This window comes from Neltuma alba, unplaced genomic scaffold (genome assembly GCF_004799145.2).
Source record: "Neltuma alba isolate B1F8T4 unplaced genomic scaffold, ASM479914v2 tig00012520_pilon, whole genome shotgun sequence".
Classification (NCBI taxonomy): domain Eukaryota; kingdom Viridiplantae; phylum Streptophyta; class Magnoliopsida; order Fabales; family Fabaceae; genus Neltuma; species Neltuma alba.
In genome coordinates this window covers 133,883-154,468 of record NW_021636987.1, presented here as the reverse complement: position 1 = coordinate 154,468, position 20,586 = coordinate 133,883, and the positions used below count along the sequence as shown (strand labels likewise).

At 35.5% G+C, this 20,586-nt stretch overlaps 2 protein-coding genes across 6 annotated transcripts; both read right to left on the bottom strand.

Annotated features, from left to right (window-relative positions):
* Positions 1 to 137: 137 nt before the first annotated feature.
* LOC114728091 (sodium/hydrogen exchanger 1-like) lies at positions 138 to 6,332 on the bottom strand. Of its 2 annotated transcripts, XM_028914920.1 has the most exons (15): positions 5,773 to 6,332; positions 5,090 to 5,426; positions 4,851 to 4,969; positions 4,048 to 4,145; positions 3,389 to 3,448; positions 3,272 to 3,318; positions 2,996 to 3,190; positions 2,800 to 2,846; positions 2,250 to 2,316; positions 2,035 to 2,135; positions 1,819 to 1,920; positions 1,217 to 1,355; positions 1,067 to 1,129; positions 886 to 969; positions 138 to 698 (listed from the first exon to the last, which is right to left on the bottom strand). In XM_028914920.1, exons 2-15 carry the CDS (start codon positions 5,261 to 5,263, stop codon positions 369 to 371), a joined length of 1,626 nt encoding a protein of 541 aa, XP_028770753.1. In that variant the 5' UTR covers positions 5,264 to 5,426; positions 5,773 to 6,332; the 3' UTR covers positions 138 to 368. The 2 variants fall into 2 exon arrangements, with proteins under 2 accessions (XP_028770753.1, XP_028770754.1); XM_028914921.1 differs by lacking the exons at positions 5,090 to 5,426; positions 5,773 to 6,332 and adding an exon at positions 4,638 to 4,732 and having other exon boundaries at positions 4,048 to 4,138; positions 4,851 to 4,923.
* A 3,635-nt stretch (positions 6,333 to 9,967) lies between these two features.
* Positions 9,968 to 19,963, bottom strand: LOC114728088 (protein HASTY 1). 4 transcript variants are annotated; one of them, XR_003738634.1, is made up of 23 exons: positions 19,674 to 19,963; positions 18,433 to 18,534; positions 18,181 to 18,324; positions 18,003 to 18,083; positions 17,831 to 17,900; positions 17,497 to 17,567; positions 17,258 to 17,421; positions 17,103 to 17,174; positions 16,770 to 17,007; positions 15,680 to 15,742; positions 15,297 to 15,575; positions 14,440 to 14,553; positions 14,196 to 14,322; positions 13,942 to 14,111; positions 13,745 to 13,846; positions 12,939 to 13,042; positions 12,568 to 12,862; positions 12,189 to 12,433; positions 11,594 to 12,097; positions 11,207 to 11,501; positions 10,939 to 11,122; positions 10,431 to 10,803; positions 9,968 to 10,244 (listed from the first exon to the last, which is right to left on the bottom strand). XR_003738634.1 is itself a non-coding variant. In XM_028914915.1 (22 exons), exons 1-22 carry the CDS (start codon positions 19,785 to 19,787, stop codon positions 10,606 to 10,608), a joined length of 3,618 nt encoding a protein of 1,205 aa, XP_028770748.1. In that variant the 5' UTR covers positions 19,788 to 19,963; the 3' UTR covers positions 10,291 to 10,605. The 4 variants fall into 4 exon arrangements, 1 of the variants encoding a protein (XP_028770748.1); XR_003738632.1 differs by having other exon boundaries at positions 10,431 to 10,685; XR_003738633.1 differs by having other exon boundaries at positions 9,968 to 10,235; positions 10,431 to 10,685.
* Positions 19,964 to 20,586: the final 623 nt, after the last annotated feature.

The following is a 20,586-nucleotide window of genomic DNA, read 5'->3' as shown; positions in this document are numbered from 1 at the left end:
TCGTTTGCATCCGTTTTGCGTTAGGACTTTTTCACGTTAATCAGTAGCACTATCTTATTCCCCATCACTCTCTCACCGGAAGCACGTCCGACAAGGAGCTGACCCAGCGACTACAATAGCTGGTAGTGCTGTGTTGATTTTGATATCAAAAAAACTCATTTCATTTCAACGCCAAAAATTTAAGGCAATGCGATGCGCCAGAGAATCTGATTTACAATATTCTGGCTCTTCAAGGAGACGTCACCTATGGTACACAACCTTATCTCTACACAGGTGCTCAAAAAGAATTAATTTAATACATGCAATATAGGATCTCCGCAAAATTTACACAGCACACGATATATTTTACATGTTACTTGGCTTTACTCTCATTGCCACTGATGGCCGTTTCGTTGGGTAGGCGAGCCAGGCTCCACAGGAACAAAGCCCCTGCCCCCAAAAACGGGGCGCATGAATGCGTCATCAAACTTGCGCCAGTAGCGATGGACTGTGTGCGTAGGAGTGGTGAGTAATAAACGGATGCTACTTGGACGAATGAGTGCATTTCCATCAATATCAAGTTCGGAATCTTGGGAAGCCCCAAGAAGTGGCACGGTAAAAGATTTTGGAGTAGATGATTCCGTTGTGACCACGCTGCTTGTGTGTTTAATATTAGGCAGCAAATACCTTATGAGTGGCTTAGTCATTAAACCGAAGACCTGAGGGATTGTCATTCAACCACGTCAGTACCGTCTCTAAGGATATTTATTTTATCTATCCATACATCTGACTCATAGAAGAGCTGAATTGTGGTTGGTAATGAAAACGGGAGTTATGGTTCAGCGATCCAAAAAGAACTGGCAAGATGAGCTCGAAAATGAACACAAACTAAGAAGAATATCTTACCACTGTGCTGAAGAGCACAACTGTGATTGTGCTAGTGATCATCATAGCATGGGATCGCAGTTGGGTATGACCCGACATGGTGAACTGCATTTAGTAGTATTTATCAACGCATCAACTTCTCCATGTAAGAGCCTATCTTCAGTGATCCTTCATTCAATGTTTGCAGAACATTTGTACTTACCTGATTATACGCAAGTGCCATTGAAACAGAACCTCTCATCAGACCAGCCCACCATATGATCACCTGGAATAACAAACTTGTAAGCATAATTCGACATCCATGAATATCTGGAAATACAATATTTATTGAGTTATAGAATTACAGCCGTACTTGTTGCCTAAAGTTGATTTTCTCATTTGGCGACTTTTTAGCCAAGTTGGACAGGAAGGACAGGGGGAAAACAAAAGCTGCTCTTCCAGTGAGTACTAGACCCAACAACACTGAGCTCACTGCTATTGATTTTCCTGGGCTGCAGAGGAAACCAAGTCAGGCATATGGGCTGTTTTGCGCCAAAAATGTCTTTTTCTTTTTGGGGAAAAAAAAAAAGTAAGATTAATAATTTGAGGCTAAGATGGCCAAAACAAAAGCAGAAAACTTGAGGCAAAGACATCAATGGGCTATTTCCCTGAAGCAGCCATATCAATGAAGTTATTGAATAGCCTTAATTAAACTTCAGTATACTAAGTGAATGAGGTGCAAAAGCATGCACATGCCAGTCGGCCCCACTTCCAAAACGCGTTCACGTCTGCCTGTACCTTAATTTAGTAAACTAAAAGATTGAAATCTAAAAGAAAAATCTCACTATATCATACCATTTTTTGAGGTAGATGGTGACATTAGACTTTTCACGAGAGCACACAAGTCTAGATGAATATGATAGGTTAGTCAATCTCTCACCATATTAGGCTAGTCCAAGAGAAAAATGGACGCACCTATCACTAACGAACCTCCATTTGTCAATGTCCAGGGCATCTATACCAACATAAAGGAAGATAAATGTCTCAGCAACAAACGACAAGGTTGCAAAAGCATGCCTGTGATTAGAGGAACAAATATAGTGAGATATTTATAGGATTGCTTAGTGCAAGGGTTTTACTACCTCATAAACAGAAACATATAACTTTGAGAGATTTTGTTCAGAAGCGTACTTCGTAGTGACTCTGGAACTCTCAGTCACGTTATGCCAAGTATAATGGGACATTACAATCCCACAGAAGAATACAGTGAGGATACCACTCAGATAGCATAACTGCAGAAGATGCAGATGTGTCATTGTCATACATATACCGAAATTCAAATGAACATAATGCTCAAAGAGGGCAGTCTACAGGAAAACGCTTAAATGACGCTTTCCAAATCTTACTTCAGCCAGCATGTAGGAAAGGTAAGCCATCAGCATCATTAGAGCGACTTCACGATCCGTGGAGTGCCTGAAATATGTTGAGTCTCAGTAAAGAAATTCACACATAACTCTAATGCATGCATGCGACCACAGACAACCCTGACCCCCCCGGGATTAAAAGATCACAACGAACCAATGTAATGATTAAAAAAAAAAAATTGACAGGAGAAATTTCATGAGTATATTTTATACATTTGAACAGATAAATTTTTGAGTAGGCTATTATTATTGTTATTACTAAACTCTACCGAACAAATTCTCACTCTTTCATTTTCACTGATTATAAGCATTCAGCACACTCAAATCGGATGGGAAACCTTTTCTCAAAAGCTTGCCATTGAATTAGGAGAATTCACCTAACCTATGTATCCAATCATATAAATAGACACACCATACTACTTTAATCTCGAAGAAAAGAAGAACTTTTCACAGGATAAGATGACAGATTACCACCATAGTAACTAATAGCTGTGGAACAAAAATAGTAAAAATAATTCTGCTAAGAAAATACCTGCCAATATATAGCTTTTTAATAATATAAGCACTAAGCAGACCAGTCTGCAAAGTGAAACAGTAAGTTAGGTCAGAGCCAAATGCAATATAAGTAAGTATATGCGCGCCAACAGTTGATACAGATCTTGTCAGTCAGTGTTTGCATGCTTGCATGCAAGTGTGCATAAGAGAATTAGAAGGAGCGAGAAAGTTACCAAAACACCGAGCAATGTGCTTGCAATAAACAGGTACAGAAAGTTGCCAAGAAAGTTTAAAGCAATTCCGGAGTCTAGTTGGTTGAGGTCAAAGCTTTGAATTGCATTGAAAAGCACAACAGATGTAGCATCGTTCACGACACCCTCTCCAAACACAAGGCTGTAGAGTAAAGGTGTCTCGTCCTGATTTAACACCTACACGATCATTTATAAGTGAGGGACTGAGCAATGCCATCTTAGTTGCCAGATAGACTGCAAAAATATATTGATCCATACCTGCAATGTGCACACAGAATCTGTTGCGGCAAATATTGCACCAATTGCTGAAATTTTTTAAAATGTTAGTAACAGAATGACAATTTGACTTAAAACAGTGGTAAATTAAATATTTACCTAGATAATCCCCAATCTCAAGTGGACCAATGCCCATCTTCCTAAAAACTTGTGTAACGCCTGAAACAATACATCAACTATTAGTCATGACTAGACAATTTGTTGCACGGCAGCATAGCCAATTTGAAAAATTACAGTTTTAAATTAGTTCTAAGACCTGTCCAGCAACGAACTAAAAATCAGTGATGCCAAAATATTTTTGGGGTGAACTAGACTTTCCTCCACTTTGGGATGTTCAGGTTATACAAATCTTCGCTTCTATTTTGAAAGTCTACACTCCTCTCCAGAAATCAAAAGATGTTTTATATTGCCTCCCCTCCAACAAAATATAAGCTACAATTGTAGCTACTTTGACCGAAATAACTCTACGCTATTATTTATGTTATATAATGAGTATTAAGAATGTATTTGATCAATATAAAAGTAGTCAGATTTATAAATGTAAAATGAATCAGCTTTATATTCTTCAACACAAAATAAATAGCACTAAAACAAAAGTTAAAACACAACTTTGAAAAGAAAAATAGATGAGAATATTATTCCTGAGAGTAGTTTAATCATGTTTTAATAATAGAGAAGAGAGTCTTGGGGGAGGAGAAAGTAATTTACTCACTTTCTTTATTCTGTCAAATTCATGTAAAGAATCAAGGCTCACATACCAAAAGTTATGATGGTACAAGATATTAATGTACCAACAGCACCAAACAGCACAATAGTGATGAAATTTACGAAAAACTGCTTCTTTTTCACCTGAAAGCTGGGTTGCATTAGAAAAAAAGAGTTTAGTAACAACATAATAACAGCAATTTGCCATACACACGATGATGTTAACAATAAATTATAAGAGAAATAAAAGTTACAGGGGAAGAAAGATAGTGCTGCAGTAGATTTTTCAAGAGGGAAAACCATATGCATCTGGAGTACTTCACAAAACAAATATGCTCCAAATTCATAAGTTGGGTAAAACGCAAACAGATTATCTGTTTTGTAACTATTACCATAAGCAACAACAAGTTGCCTTATTTTACCAAATGGAGTAGGTCACATGAATCACACGATGTCATTAAGCTCTATTATCATACCAACGAAAGTAAATCAGAAACCATGATGACCAAGTAAACTAATTAAGATTCAATATTTTCAACATTATTGAGACGGCTAAAAGAGTGCACTCTGTAATCGTAATCCAAACTCCCAAGTCATCGGTATAAAACTGATAACTAAAAGCAAGTGAACAGAGTACTACTACCAGCCACATTAGCACTTAGCACCCAGACTCCATTAATGCCATCTGCTCCTAAAGTTTCTCTACCATTAATTACGTAACAAGAACTATAAATTGTTCTGTGAATGAGCACAACTGCTGATCAGAAATCTCAAAAAGCCTCTACTAAAAAATTGTTTCTGAAGGGAATAAAGTTTATCAGAAATCTCAGATAAACAGATACTGGATAAAGGTTACCCGGCGTTAAATATGATAGGTGGCAGAAGGTATATAAAGAAAAGATCTTCGCTGAAAACAAGAAGATGGGAGCTTTGACCGCCCCTTATCAGCAAAATGACTACGCCGGTGCAAAGACCCTACCAGCAATTAATATAAATATTAAAAATACTGATAATAAAGATTAACGAAGATTTCATTTATCCTTAGCGTTACAGTTGTATGCATATAGCAGTTTTCGATTGAAAGCGAACACTTACAATCAAAAGGGCGGTGATGGACTCGTTCATCCATCGGTTCTCCTCAAGAAGATGGCCAATGACAATACAAGCACACAGGAGCGCCACAAATAGGTTCATGGAGACCACGGAAGCATGATCAGAAGTCATTAGCAGTTGCAGTTTCGGAAAAACGGAACTTAAATCAAAAGCCATTTCGTCCGGCCTCTACAATGAACAATCAAAGAATCAGGCAGCTCGAAACCTTCAAATTATTACTGAGTTACGAAGTTTGAATTCACTTAGAACTTGGAATTTCCAAATCTATATTTCCGAGCTGTCCATCTTAATAACCTTCGGATTTTATCGAAGTAAGCACCTGCAATTGGAAAAACGTGCACGCTTATTATCCGATGATAGAAGAGAAGATCTTACAGCCAGGACCTACTTCGAAATACGATATGCAAGTACTTGTGCAAATAAGCTTTTGCACATTTGCCAAAAACAATGCTGTTCACAACAAAATCACATAACATGGGCGGAAAATAACAAAGAACTCGAGGAAATCTCAATGTGCAGCCTAATAAGAGTCATTTTATACGCTTCTGGTAAGCTTAGACATGCAAGATCAAAGTGCCGTGAAATTCTTATACAACGAACGGCGAACAAGATTTAAACTAATAATTCGTTAGCATAGCTGCGTAACATCCAAGCAAATTGCTCACCAAAACGTCTTTTAGCAGGGTGCTAATAAAGAACATGGTGAGAGGCTTCACAGGCTTCCAATCTCTCTCCTTAAATTGGATAGACAGACAGTGCATTCACGGACTTCGAACAGAGAAAGCCAGGGAATCTATCTCCATCCGAACTCAACGCAGATTGGATGACTTTCAACTCTCTGAGGTGATTCGAGAGAAAACACCAGGACAACGAAAGCACTGGGGATGGACAACATAAAAAAGGAAGGAGAAGCTGCGAAGAATAAAATCCAACCGCACGCACGAGAAAGGTGATCGGAAGAAGTAAACAATAATTGAGAAGGAATTTTGTTGGTTCTTTTTCAGAAATCAGGTGTAAAAGAGAACGCTAGGGCAATGAAAGCTCTGGAAATGGAGAGCTAATGTAACACAATCGCGGAAAGAAGCAGAGAGAGAAATCAAGAGAAGCGCGCGTTGCGGAAGATACAGACGGAGCCAGAAGCGGGAGAGACATCAGCCATGATTGAAACAAGCCCCTCTAAACTGTAAACGCGTTCCCAGCCGTTCACTGCATAAGCAGAAGACGTGATTTTAAAATCGGACGGTGCATAGATGGCACGGCACATTTTGTCGACGAATTAATATTTGCCGTGGGGTAACATAAATTAATCACCGCCCATTGGAGGGCGCCAAACTCTAGGAACGATTAGTTCGTTCGTACATTTTAGGAATTCTGAACAAGGAATAGGATTCATATATTATTATTAATTAATATTACCTCATATCTTAATTATAAGATACAGTTAACTAATTTGAAGAGATTAAAAAAAGAAGTTAAATTAGTTATTTGTAATAAATAGGTATTGTCTTTTCTAAAATATTCTTATTAATCAACTATTTGGTTAGAACTACAATTATTAAAAGGACTATTTTGAAAAAAAATACATAAAATATGAGAGACAAAGTGGATTGAAATCTTATATTTAAGATTAAAATAAAAATCAAACAGAATTTTATATTAAAGAGCGATATAGTATGTTAAAATTTTATATTTCTTACATTCCTTAAATTTTTTATATTATATAAATGACATGCCTCCAGAGGCATACATTGTAAGAATGATGGAATCCACGTGACTGAGAATGGAAAAGGCTGAGGAATTCTGTCAGCGTCAATTGTGTGGTGTTATCTCTTTTTTTTGACCAGCAATTGTGTGGTGTTATCAGGCAAAGCATATCAAGTCATATTCATGCTGCTGCGATGTTATTTGTTTTCGTTTTTAATACGAAAACGCATCTAAGCTTCCTATATATAATAAATTGTCTTCCGTATCATCACAGAATGCCGTAATTGGCGACGAATGAACATGGCAGAAGGTCACTGATACCTACTTATCATTTAAAGTAAGATTGCGTGATCTACATTTTCTGATTTATTTTTATGTTTTATGTTGTTTTCAAATTTTGTGAGTAAGTCTTTGTTTTCTTTAAAAAACTGGAAGATTAAAGATAAGGTTGCGCGGAAACCAATAAATATGTAAAAATTTAAAAAAAAAATACATACAATATATGATTGAACCACACTACTTGCGGATAACCGAATATCAAGGCTCTCTCAAAAGATTTTGCATTACATAAAATAATTAAATATAAAAAGCTACAAAATATGAAAAAATCTATTAACATTTACTGTAGCGCGGCTTCCCATCAGAAAAAAGTTGCCCACCAAAAAATCAACAAAAAAAGTTATTTCGGGTATATTAAATAAATAAATAAATTATAATTAGATATTCTATGTTGCACAGATAATAACTTAAAAATTTACTGGATATTATACTCATTTTTAATATTTTCATGAAGCGTGCTTATTTTTATTATTTAGAGTCTGTAGAAATAGGTAAAAAGATATATCGGAAGAATAGCTCAAAAACTGTTATTTTTTTCAACACAAGAATTATCCTGTTCATGACTTAAAAAAATCAGCTCTGAGTGAATTAAATATAAGGTTCAAATTATCATAAAATTAAAAAAATCAATTCAATTAATTGATAGCGTAAAACGTTTTTCTGGGCGGACCGGAGCTGATAGTGGCCTAACGTTAAGCCTAAAAATAAGAGCGCCTGGCCTTGGGCTTCCTTATTTTAATAGTTTGACTTTGAATATGTCGGTTGGTTTTCTCATTTTAATATTCCAGTCTTTAATATAAAAGTTAATTTTAGTTTTAAATATAAGACATATTTTTTATATTTATTAATTTCTTTAAAATTATTCTTATGAATATTCTCTCAACCATAATTAATTAGAAGAAAGAGAGAGGATATTAAGGAAGATGATTATGATGTTTTAAGAAAAGCAGGTCATATTTCTTATAATTAACTAACTTACCTAACTCTCTTAATCTAATTAAATTAGTTAAATAAATCTTATATTACCTCCAGTCCTTAATATAAGACCTCGTTTGATTTTTATTTTGATTCTAATTATAAGATCCCAATCTATTTTGCCTCTTATATTTATGTATTTTTTCTAAAGTAATCGCTCTAATAATGACAGTTCTAACTAATAAACTTGATTAGTAAGAATATTTTAAGAAAGATAACATATTTATTATAAATAACTAATTTAATTTACTTTTTTAATCTCCTTAAATTAATTAATTAATTAGTTTTTATAATTAGAATCGTAAACAGTATTAAAGACAGGAGGAGTGCCAGATATCTTATCTCGGTGGCCCAGGTTACTACAATATGGCACGTATTCGGTATTCCAATGTCACTGTCCCGCATCCAAACCACCTGTAACAGTAACTTTTGTATATTTTTGGGTAGATGGAACTAGGGGTGAGCAAAACTGAACCGTAACTGAAAATCGAACCGAACCGAACCGAATTTAATTTTGATTTTTCTGTTCGGTTATTTCGGTTTTTGGTTACATATTCAGTTTTTATTTTTGTAATAATTCGGTTTCGGTGTTCGGTTCGGTTAGTAGAAAAAAATTCGGTTATAACCGGAAAAAACTGAAATGAATATATTATATATTTATATTTAATAAATATTATTATAATAAATATATATGGGTTTATGTGAACTCTTTAAATATATCTATATTCAATAAATATGGTTATAATAAATATTATTGTAATAAATTACATTAAATGATGAAATGTTTATTAATTAATGGTTGTAATTGTGTTTTATTATTATTAATTTAAAATCACTTTCATATTTATATATTTCAGTTAATCCGTTAACCGAACCGAAATAATTCGGTTATCGGTTATCGGTTCGGTGTTTAAAATTTGCTCTATTCAGTTATTCGGTTATCACTGATAATCGAACCGAAAAACCGAATACTCACCACTAGATGGAACAGTAACTCTTGTACTTTTGGGGCATAAACTGTCGTTCCTTTTTATCGAGTAATATGACCATCCATTTACTTTGCCTTTTCAATTTTCACCCCGTCAAATATAAAAATAGTAGGGAGAATCACCAAGAAAAAAACTCTGAAAGTTACAAAATTTTAAATCAAGACACTCTAATAAATTTTGACAACAATTAAATTGTAAATAATAACATATTTTTATAAAAAAAAATCTGCAATGAGATTTTACAATTTTAGGGATATTTTGTCATTCTCCGAAAATAATAACAACTTAAAGTGACTTTTTTTTTTTTTAACCAAAGTGACTTCTATTTTTTTTACTGTCTCTCTCCTTTTTATAAGTAACCTTAAACTCTATCATGTATATCAAAAAGTTATTAAAAATAATAAGTAAAAATCAAAAATTATTTCTCTAAAATACACTTATTTGTAGAGAAAACAGGAAGTATAAGAAAGAGAATTAAAAAATTATTATAATAAAAAATTATGAAAGAGAATATGTACGAATAGAGATAATAATTTCAAAAATAAGATAATAAACATATTAAGTATTAAAAATAAGTAATTAATGGAAACAAAATAAAAAATTTATTATAAAAATCTAAAACAACTTGTAAATATTATTTATATTTAGAAATAGAAGGATAATGATAATTGTTACGCGTAAAAAAAGAGAGGGAGAAGAATATGGCCCCCACAAATGGCGACGTACTATGATCCTTGGATCAGTTTTTTTTTTTTTGTTTAATTAACCAAAACATTATTTTCACTCAACTTTTGTGTTTTCCTGGATCAGAAACTAAACTCAAACCTTGGAATGAAATATTTATTTATATTCATCATATATCAAACACAGTTACTTTTTTTTTTTTTTTGCCAGCAATCAATCACAATTACTTTGCTTCATCAAGAACTTGCGTGATAAATATTTCAACGCTATCAAGGCCAGAAGACCGTTTAACCTCAAATCCCGGGGGGAAGGACACGAAATATTTGGTCCTCAGTGATCCCACGCCACGCCCCTTTGGATAACAGATCAGGTGCGGCTCAACAACTACAAACCTTCTACGGCCGTTAATTACACTGTCCACCTCAACATATTGTCTTCTGCTAATGCTACAAAAAAATGATGAAAATAAAAAGGAATCACAATCACAGACGATTATAGAATTCAGGCAAAATTTTGCAGGAGTAGGATACACTCGAAAATGTTATATAAAATTTATTAAACAGGCCACAACTGCCAACTGTGGTTCCAGTATGAGAAATATAACTATACATATTACAAATAAAGAATTTAACCTGATTTCTGTGTTCCTATGAGCCAAGAGAGGAAGGACGCAAAATCTCGCACTTCCCACTCGTTTTCATACTTTTATAAGTTAAAGGGGTTTTCAGCCTCCAAAGTTTAGCAAGAAACTCCTCACTCAACAAGAGCCCGTTTCTGTACACACCCTATCATAAGCTCAGATTGATATTACAAAATAGCCGCCAGTCCCACAGCATCCTCATCGCCAACTTTGTATTCAGGAACATTAGACGAGCTGCGCGGTCTCGCTGAATGATAAGCAAAAGAGCTTAGAAGTTGAATATAGCCAGTAAAAGTAGATATCGCAGATCCTAGACTCAGGCAACCTTAACCCATCTTTTAACGAAGCCTAGTCTCAATACCTGGCTACAAATTGAGAAACGTTGTGGCGTGATCATTTAAATTTAAGAAATTATTACATTGAGCCAGGCCTACTTTCCAGAGGTAAAAAAAATGTACGAAGACAAGTAATTAAAAAAAAAAAAAAAGGTAATCACTCACTTGAAACATTTGTGATGACATTCACACTTTTCTGAGCTGCAAGCGCTTTCAATTTGTTTCCAGTTGCTAACAGAAGCAGGCTTTTCATATGTTGTTTCTGTTCCTTTGGACTGGCTGTTTTTGTTAAAGCTTCTTCAAAAGCAAGCAAATCATGGGGTGTGATCGAGGGGAGAGACAACAAAACCTGAAAAGAGTAAGGAAATGTTCATTTCTCTTATCTGCAAATATATACTAAACCCCAAAGGTAGCATGAGAAGAACAAACTAACCTGTCTGGGAGCCGGATGTCTATCGCAGAGATACACAAATATTTCCCGACAGAGGCCGACTAACTCAGAACTAATTATAGCATTTGACTCAAGGGCTAAACCCTTAATAATGGAAGTAAAAAGATCTCTAGCAACAAATTCTACAAGTTCTGTACAATTTGTCCATATTGATATAACTATCAACACAGAACAATACGAGGAAACTTTTGTCACAGCTTCACTATCAGTCCATGTAAAAGCTTCTAAGCATATATGCAGCATTGGCAGTGCTAAGCCTTTATGCTTCAGAAGGTAACTGTCAAATACAAAACTTGTGAGAAAAAAATAAGCCAGCAAACTAACATTGCAAAATGCAAATGCAACAAGTTTCATAACAAGAAAACATACCCAACCATAGAGCCTGATGCAACTGAATCCAAGCTTTTCAGAGAAGAAGTGTCTAAACGACTGACATGCCCAGACTGCTCTAAAGAAGGGAGTCCACCATTAAGTGGTGGAGAAGCAATAACGGAGAGGAGCAAACACATCTCACGTGTGAGATCCCTGAGAAGTTTTTCCTCCATCACTTCTACTTTCAAGTCTGATCCAGCGAGAATGCTGTGAACATCTGGAACCTTTGCTCTACCATCTTGCAGAAGACTAGACCATGAACAGCTGAGAGCCTGCTGAGCGAAGATAAATAATGGGTGCAACAGCTTTTCCAGCCAAATCTCCCACATATCTGGAGGACAATGTTTAACTAAAGGAATCAAAATAGAGTGAACGAGCTGCCTTATATGCCTGAACTCCATTGACTGTATATTCTCCATCAAGGCAACAGCAACAGTGTGCACATCAGAAATTTTGAAAAACATATCTCCAATAGTTGTCGACAAGCCCAGTACGTTATATCTATCAATAAAAATCAAGGATTTAGAACCACAACAGTAATGTACATAATGAACAATAACAGATGAATAAGTTTCTTCTCATGCATGCTTACCCACTGTCCCTGATTCCTTTCAACCAATTTCGTATATCAGATTCATTTGGTTCTGCGTGTCCTTCCTTATTCATATTGACCTGAGATCCATCCATGAAAGCCAAAGCACCTTTTGACAATTTCGGGTTTCCTTCTCCTAGAAGACTGAATCTCTCAACATCACTCATGCTCATTGCAGCTTTGACTTCCACAGGTAACATTTGGTATATGGATGGAGACCAGAGAGAATGTATAGCACGGAGAAGCTGGAAAAATCAAATATGCTAGAATTAATACTTAGAACGGAAAGAACATAGATAAGATCAAAACCAAGCGTGATCCTTTTACTTCCAATTGCATAAGTTTTACATGATCAGTGTCTCAAGGGCAGTACACATACTTTTAAGAGAGGAGGCAGCATCCATAACATATGAGAAGCCATTGGGTTTGAAGAAGTGGAATTTGGTGTCGAGCTATTTTCTGAATTCCAATAAGCTTTCTTCATGCCACTCCTCTTAAGTGCCTTCTCAAAGAATGTCACAGTATGAAAAATTGACCACATCACCGGTGCTTCTGAGCACAAGCGAATTAACCCTGGTGGATCAGATAAATATTTCTCCTGCCATTCTGATTGTGTCCACTGTTGGCTCAAAGGTTCTAATAGCCAGGCTAATACTTCCTGTTGTTGTTGAAACCTGTGCCAAATTAAGAAATAACTAGTAAGGAAAGGTACAACAGATATACTATACAGAGTTATCGGTTGATGATTACCCAGCAGCAGAAGCCATAACAAGAAAAGCTTCACCCAGAAGATTATGCTCTCCCTGAAGCAAACGGCCCTCCTTTTGCAAACAGGCCATGGTATCAGCAATGCCCTGCAACAAAATATAATAGTCAAAATATATATATATATATATAATTTCACAAACTATAACCCAGGCCTTGGGCACATTAACTTGACAGTATCTTGAGTGTATAAAGTGAAACCCACTGTGGTGACTGGTGAGAAACAAAGCTATACCAACTGTAAAAGCAGTTAAGTTTAACATAGATAATAAAATGGACACACTGTGAAAGATGTTCTTGAACATACAATTGGGAAGATGAAACTCCTGGACATCTAAGATAAAAATAGTTTGGAGTTAATAAAAGAAATGTATTTATATATTGTACATTGGAAATGAAAAGAAAGAAAACAAAAAATGAAAAAAATTAAGGATAAGCGAAGCATAATTGATTAAAATTGATTTCAGAATCAATCTTATCGTGAAAGACGAGACATTAAATTTTCAATTTTAATACATACATTGCAAAACAGATGCTTTTGCCTGTTTCAAATTATGTTTATATAAAGTCCAGCTAATTCAGCAATACTCCTGAAGGAGCTGATCTCTCATGATAACTTAGTCTTAGAAGAAATTTATTCAAAAATTGATCAAGATTAATAAATTTCCATACAGCCTTTTTCCTCCTGTTGTTCTATTTAGTTTCAGCGCCAGAAACACAAAAGCCAATTCCCATTCATTTAGCATTTCTCTGCCATGCTTAGCAAACAGCTAACAAAATAAACAATGTACCTTCATGTGAGGCAGAATGCTTTTGTCAGCAGCTTTTGCTATCCGAATAAATGACGTACAAATCTGTAACCTTGCATGACGTGCACTAAATGTCGAAGTATCCTATCAAGAGGAACATAGTCTCAACCAGCAAGCCTAAGTAGTTTCTCAGTAATTAAAATTAAAAGTATAGTTGGAAAGGAGATTGTCCAGGGAACCTTGATGACAAAAGGAAGGGAAGTAAGAAGCTCAAATAGTTTATTGATAACGCTCCCAACCGCATCTGGAAAATACTTCAAAAATGGACCCATAGCATCCAGATAGTGACCAAGTACTTCCACAAGGGCAGGCTCCGTCCATTTTATAGAAAGAAGTTGCCGAAGTAAGCCTTCATGGCAAATAACCAGAATTATTAAGGACTTAAGCAAACGTAAATACAGCAATAACTCATGGAAAATTCTAGGAAAAAAACCTTCAAATATACTACAAACTGTAAGCTGAACTTCAGCATATGCCTTGGCAAATTCATTGGAACCATCAAAAACTGCATTAACAACATTCTCCAAAGACAACTGCATGCTTTCCATCACAGCTAAGTCCTGATGTAAGAAAAGCAGAACCCATGATCAGCAATTATAACATATGCATGAAATGAAGCTGCAAGAAATTAAAACATTAACAATCATCCTATTGAGAAGCTGAATATTCATTTAAACCTGAGCCGGTGCTGATGAATGCAACAGGTTCATGATAATCGCATTAATCTTTTCCGAAACTTTAGTAGCAGCCATCAGAGGTTTGTAAGATGAAATAAACCTAATCAGCTCCAACTGTTATGAGGACATATTCACCAGTAATAAATATTTAGAAACGATGAAGTTGAATGAAAAAGAATGGGATGGTAACAAGAAAAGATCAAAAGAGTAAACATATTCGCAGTAATAATGCTTATAGTAACACCTGCATTGACCAAAATTTCAATCATTTGCATTTGCATTTATACTATACATTGATCTCTCCTTTATTGTGTACCACACCCCCTTTCTTAAAACGTGCTGGATTGGATGTCTAGAATTGAAAGTCAAATGTTCAGTTTCAATTTCACAATTTTCCCTACCTTATTTTCTACTTTTTAAAGTTTTTCACATTTAAGAAACTGTGAGCTTTCTGATACCTCATGAACTAGGAATCTCCTTTAAATATACAAAAATAGAAGTTTCCTTGGCATTAGCATAAGGTCAAACATTGAGAGCAGAAAGGCATAAACATGTAAGTTCCAAATGTGTAGTGTGAATGCAACCGCAAACTACCAAAACCTCAGCCTCTCATCACCAAGCCACACCTAGTGGCTTTCAGCCTTTCAATTCCTTCTATAACAAGTAAAGAATAATCTCCCAATTAGCGTGCTACATAGAACGGGTGGACTATGTGACATCATCAATGATGATTTCAACATTGTAAGACAGATCATCTTGACAAAGTACCAAATAATGGATCACTACATTCACATAATCCATCCCCTCCCTGGGAAGTCATATTAGAATGCTTATACATATATGCATGTAAAGCATACCAGCCTGGACCGGTATTGACTGAATTCACCCTTGCCTTCAAAACCATCACTCCACAACTCCAATACGCCTAAGGAAACTGCAGTTTCAGGAAGAAGCTTTTCTTTCTTGAGCATGCGAGGGAAAGACGTATCCAAAATTGCACCACAAAAATTGTCATTCACTAAACTTAGAATCTTTTTCTTCGCATTTTCACCCTCTCCAGAGCCACCGGTAGCTGAACTATCTGCAGCAGAGTTTACAGAGTTCTTTGGTTTTGACATTAAATCTCTCATCAGCACCTATAAGTAAACATTCACGGAAAGAAAAGAGATAATCACTTGATATGCAGCATTGACTATGAAACAACTTCAGAAATTGCTCTCACAGAAATATTCAAACTTACCAGCCAAAAGTGCAGGGATGGGAAATGAATAGCAAACTTGAAATGTCGAAAATATCCCAGCATCTGGTGGGTCCAAGGAAAAGAAAAGGCAAAACAAGACTTAAACTGCATTTCAACATCTCAAATATACTTTTTTGGTCAAAACATCTCAAATATACTTTAACGAGGAAAACACAGAGAATCGGAACCAACAAGTTTCACATTCCCAGAAAGTGGATGCATAGGAGAATAAACTTGTTTTGGTTTCATCATAGTACTAAGAAACCAAGAAAATTTGTCATCTATAATTTTGCTTCATATATATATATATACACACACTGACGTAAAACCATATAGATATATGCATGGGTTCAGATTTAAATAAAAATGCACATGACAAAATTGTCAGAGACATGAACCAAAACCCCACTGACTTGCATTATGCATGTTCAGACTTAAAGAGAATAGTCACACTGCATACACCACTCATAGATCACAAAAGCCTGATGTAGGTGGAAGGGTAGGAAGAGGGGGGGGGGGGAGAAAGAGGAAACAAAGGAGAATAGGAGAAATCAGATTCGATTAACTGTCAATACACAACAACAAAAGATAATCAGGGTGCCTAACGGTCAAGTCACGTATATCAAAATCATAACCATCATAGCTAATCAACGAACTCGTACTCCCTATCATATTTACACAATAAAGCCAAAGTACGTACTCATCAACATATTATTCTTCATATCACTCTGTGGTCAAGTGATATAAAGACTAGAGCATGGATTGGAAGGGAAGGGTAACATGTGAACAACAATCATAGCAAGGCAGAACCGGGCCCAGTGTTCTTTCAAAGAAGCCTGCCCCAGGAGGCGTCTCTATAGGCAGTTGATCAAGGAATTTCAAGGACAGATATGACAATGAGAAACCATTAACTTATGATGCATGTAAAAGATGACCAGGACGAATTTGGGCGATATACAAGAATCAGGTTTCAAGCTGATTTGAGCAAATTCTGTTTTCAAAGTCCTGCAGTTGAAGCCTTCTTTTTTCACCTGGGAATTCTTCTATTATCCTAGCTGCTTAAATAAATGTGATTACAAAACCTAATTACCTGTTCTAGGTAAAGAGGAAGTATGGTGGTATCTCCAGCAATACTTTGCAAGTTTGACGAACCCAATGACACCATACTTTCACAAATATATTCTGCAAATTCATAGTCACCCTCATCTAGGGCATCAGGACTTGATTCAGATCTGTACAAAAATTCTCTCGATATGTTCATCAAGATCTGGAAGATGCTGTTCATAGCGTAGTCAAACTCAGAAGCAGATGTGTCAGCAGGTCTCCTCCTACAATCACAATAGAAAGTAATTCACTGAACCATTAATCAATGGAAAATAAAGTAATAGCATGCATTAATTATCTCGGGAACTATATTGCATACCTTGGGGAAATTAGCTTAAAAAACTCACAAGCATGAAGACGAAAATCTGGAGCAGAAAGAAGGAAGCCACAACTGTTTGGCAGTTGACAGGTATACAAATTATTCATCAAGACCAATGAATTAAGTCAGGGAATAAGGAAAAGAAAGACACATACCCGTTAATGATGCCGTGCTTAGCAAGATCAGGCAAAGGAGCCCACTCAGCATACGCATTTATAGCATTGAGAGTAGCTGTTACTGTAGCAGCGTGCTGTTTTGCACTGTCCATCTGCTGTCTACCTGCTTCTTCAATAGCAGCTCCATAGTGCTTTTCTAATAACTGCAACAAGCATGAAAACGTCAAAAATAATACTTTAAAAGATAATATGTTACGAGATTAAGGGATGAGATGTACATTATACAACAGAGGCAAAATTTCAGGCAGAGATTGTGTTAACCCACGCAAGAGTAGCCTTCGACGGTCACCTGAATACAACAATATGCATGTGAGAAAGGAGCACAGCATTTCATATACGGAGAAGTATCTTAAGAACCAAAATAACGTTGTAGAGGTTGGGGTGCATAAAGGACACATGGAGAGCACTTCCACACATCAAACTATTGTGTCCTTTTATTTTGTAGTAATCTGGAACTTAATAATATTGAGCGTCCAAATTTTTCACTCATTATGCAGCAACCAAAACACACGTATATCTAAAAGAGCAAACTAAAAGCAGTCCAGTACGGACCTTCCAAGTCTTCATTGTGAACTGTGATGTCTTCAGGAAGCCACCGAAGCATCATTGAAACCAACTCAGCCTGATGCGTAATTGAAAAACATTGAAAAATTGTTAGTGCAAGAAGAAATAAAGTCAAGCCCAATATTAGTAAATGCTGCAAGTAGGGTAACATGGGATGTACTTGAATAGGACCATTGCCAGATAAAGAAATCAGTGATGGAAACAATTCTTGCCATAGATTAAGGCCCTCCCTTCTAATTATCTGTAAAACAATCACCAAATGTAGTTTTTTGACAGCAAAACTACAAATTATGATAAAATAGCAATACAAATGAAATCGAGAGCATTATGATGAAAACCTCAGCAACAAGGGCAGCAGTCTGGCTTTTAAGTGCCCATTCTTCACAAGGATCAGCAATCTCAGACATCAAATCAACAGAAAGATTTGCAAAGTTCTTACGCTCAGAAGGGCTTAATTCATCCCACCTTAATCGCACCAAATGCTGTAAATGGAAATAGATCATACACCAACAAAGTGATAAGTAATAAAAATAGAGCGTAAAAATGAGAAGCAAAATAAATTCCCTGCAGCAAAGAAGGGGAAGTGGCACCTGCAGCATTTTAAAAGCATGCAGCCGAATTTCAGATGACCAATCCTTTTTTACCAAAAGAAATGAAGTGTTTGCCAAAATCCGCAAGTCACCTGATTTGATCTGAAGAAATGGAAGATATGCTAATGAGTGAACAGTAAATTGACAGAAGTATGGTTATACAGAAGTATGGTTATTCAACAACTCAAACTGCTACTAGCACTAGCCACTAGGTTCCACACTAGCGATAAGAAAATTAAAAACAACATGAAATAATTAAAATAAACAATCTTCTTCCAAAATACTGTATCAAGTAAAATTTGGGACCAAGTAAGTTGGTTCTTTCACTAAGATTTGTTGTATGCAAAATCTCCGTTCTCCATATTTTCTTTGGTACAAAATTATAACTAGTATTCATTACTGTCCAAAATTTTATATATTTCTTTTCACAGAAACAAAGAAATTATGTTCTGTAGAGCATCGAGAGGAGATTTAAAAAGATGGTATATCCTTTTATGGTGAACAAAAACTCATTACATAAAAAAGACACCATTAATCCTGGAAAAAAGTTTTTTTTTTTTTTTAAAAAAAAACCTAATAATTAGATAAGAATTTATGCAGAAAAGCTTGAGGACCTGATTGATACTCCTCAAACTAGAGAAGAATAGCTCCTCTGCCACAGCTTATTGAGCTATAAGTTTAAAGTTAGAGAAGCATATCTGCAAGCTGTTACCAATTGTATTCAATTGAAGCAGCACAATCTAACATAAGACTGGCAATATACACGGCTGTTCTTCTAGCAAGCCAGAAAATGATATAGTGGAAAATTTTATGCCTATGAACTCGGACTCGTTGCTAACTGATACATTTTTCCTTTTCTTTCTTGCGGCTTGTCAGTCACCGAACAAGCATGGTTACCGTATGCTAATTAAGGTTTCTTGTGCTTGGAGTATCCAACAATGCGTCAAAAATTAATAATGCAGCCGAGAAATCTAAAACTCCGTGCTCCTTGACCAATGGAAACCGCAGAATGAAAGTTCAAAACTTGATTGATCGCATAATAGTTCTAAAGTTATCATACCCAACCACAAATACTACAAGTGTTTATGCGAACTAGTTATGAATGGCTACTAAATTTTGAGATCTCCTATAAAACCATTGGGCGTGCTTCCGTTTTTCAACCAGAAAATTATTTTTAAGAAAAACTTGCCCTATGCATGCAGAGGAGAACAGATACAGAAAGAGAATAGAGAGGAAAGTACAGATTCGAGAAAAGAGACAGCGGCTTTTCGAGCGTCGGGAGTGGAACTCCAGTCCAGGGCAGTTGCTATGGCGCGAGCCACATTGTTAGCAGACATAGTGTTAGTGTCTTCCATCAGAAACAACTTGGTTTGCGAATCTCAGACCGGCTTGTCTCTCAGCCTAAGGTTTTGTTGTCAAATAAATTCTGGAGAGAGAAAGACACTGAGACAGAGAGAGATTCGCTTTGGACTAGAATCGGTTGAGTGTTAAGGTGGTGTTCGTGTTCTTGGCTTATTGCCTTTGCGGAGCGAGGATGATCCTGCCCTGCGTTTTATACTTTGTTTACCCCATCGCGCTAAAATAAAGTAATATCTTTCTTCTTCTTCTTCTTCTTTTTTTTCGGGCGAGTGCAAAACATAACTAGCAAAATATTTTTTTTAAAAAAAACTATTCATGAATCGTAATCAGCGCCACTGATTTTGTAAATTTAGATTTAAAACAATAAATTTAAATTGTATCCAATAGATTAAAAATTGTGACCATACCTGCAATTAATGTGAGTATTTTTTATCTCTAGAGTAGGATTTACGACTCAAATTAAAACCATGAAACAAGTAGCTAGTAAATTAAAAAATAAGTCCAGCTATTAATAATTTGTAAATAATGTAATTTTTTGCCAAAGTTTATATCATGATATGTATCATTAATGATAGATTTATTAATAATCAGTGACTTCAATCTACAACCCTGCCGTTGGCCAAAAGAAAAATTGCCCCGTTCTAAATCTAAATTATTAATATATAACGTTAATGCCTGTTTGATATGAGAAAAATATATGGGAGAAAATTTTTTGATGAACTTGATTTAAAAAACTGAAAAAATAGGATTAAAAGTTTTTAATTAATTTTTATTCTCTTTTATCTTACATATTAT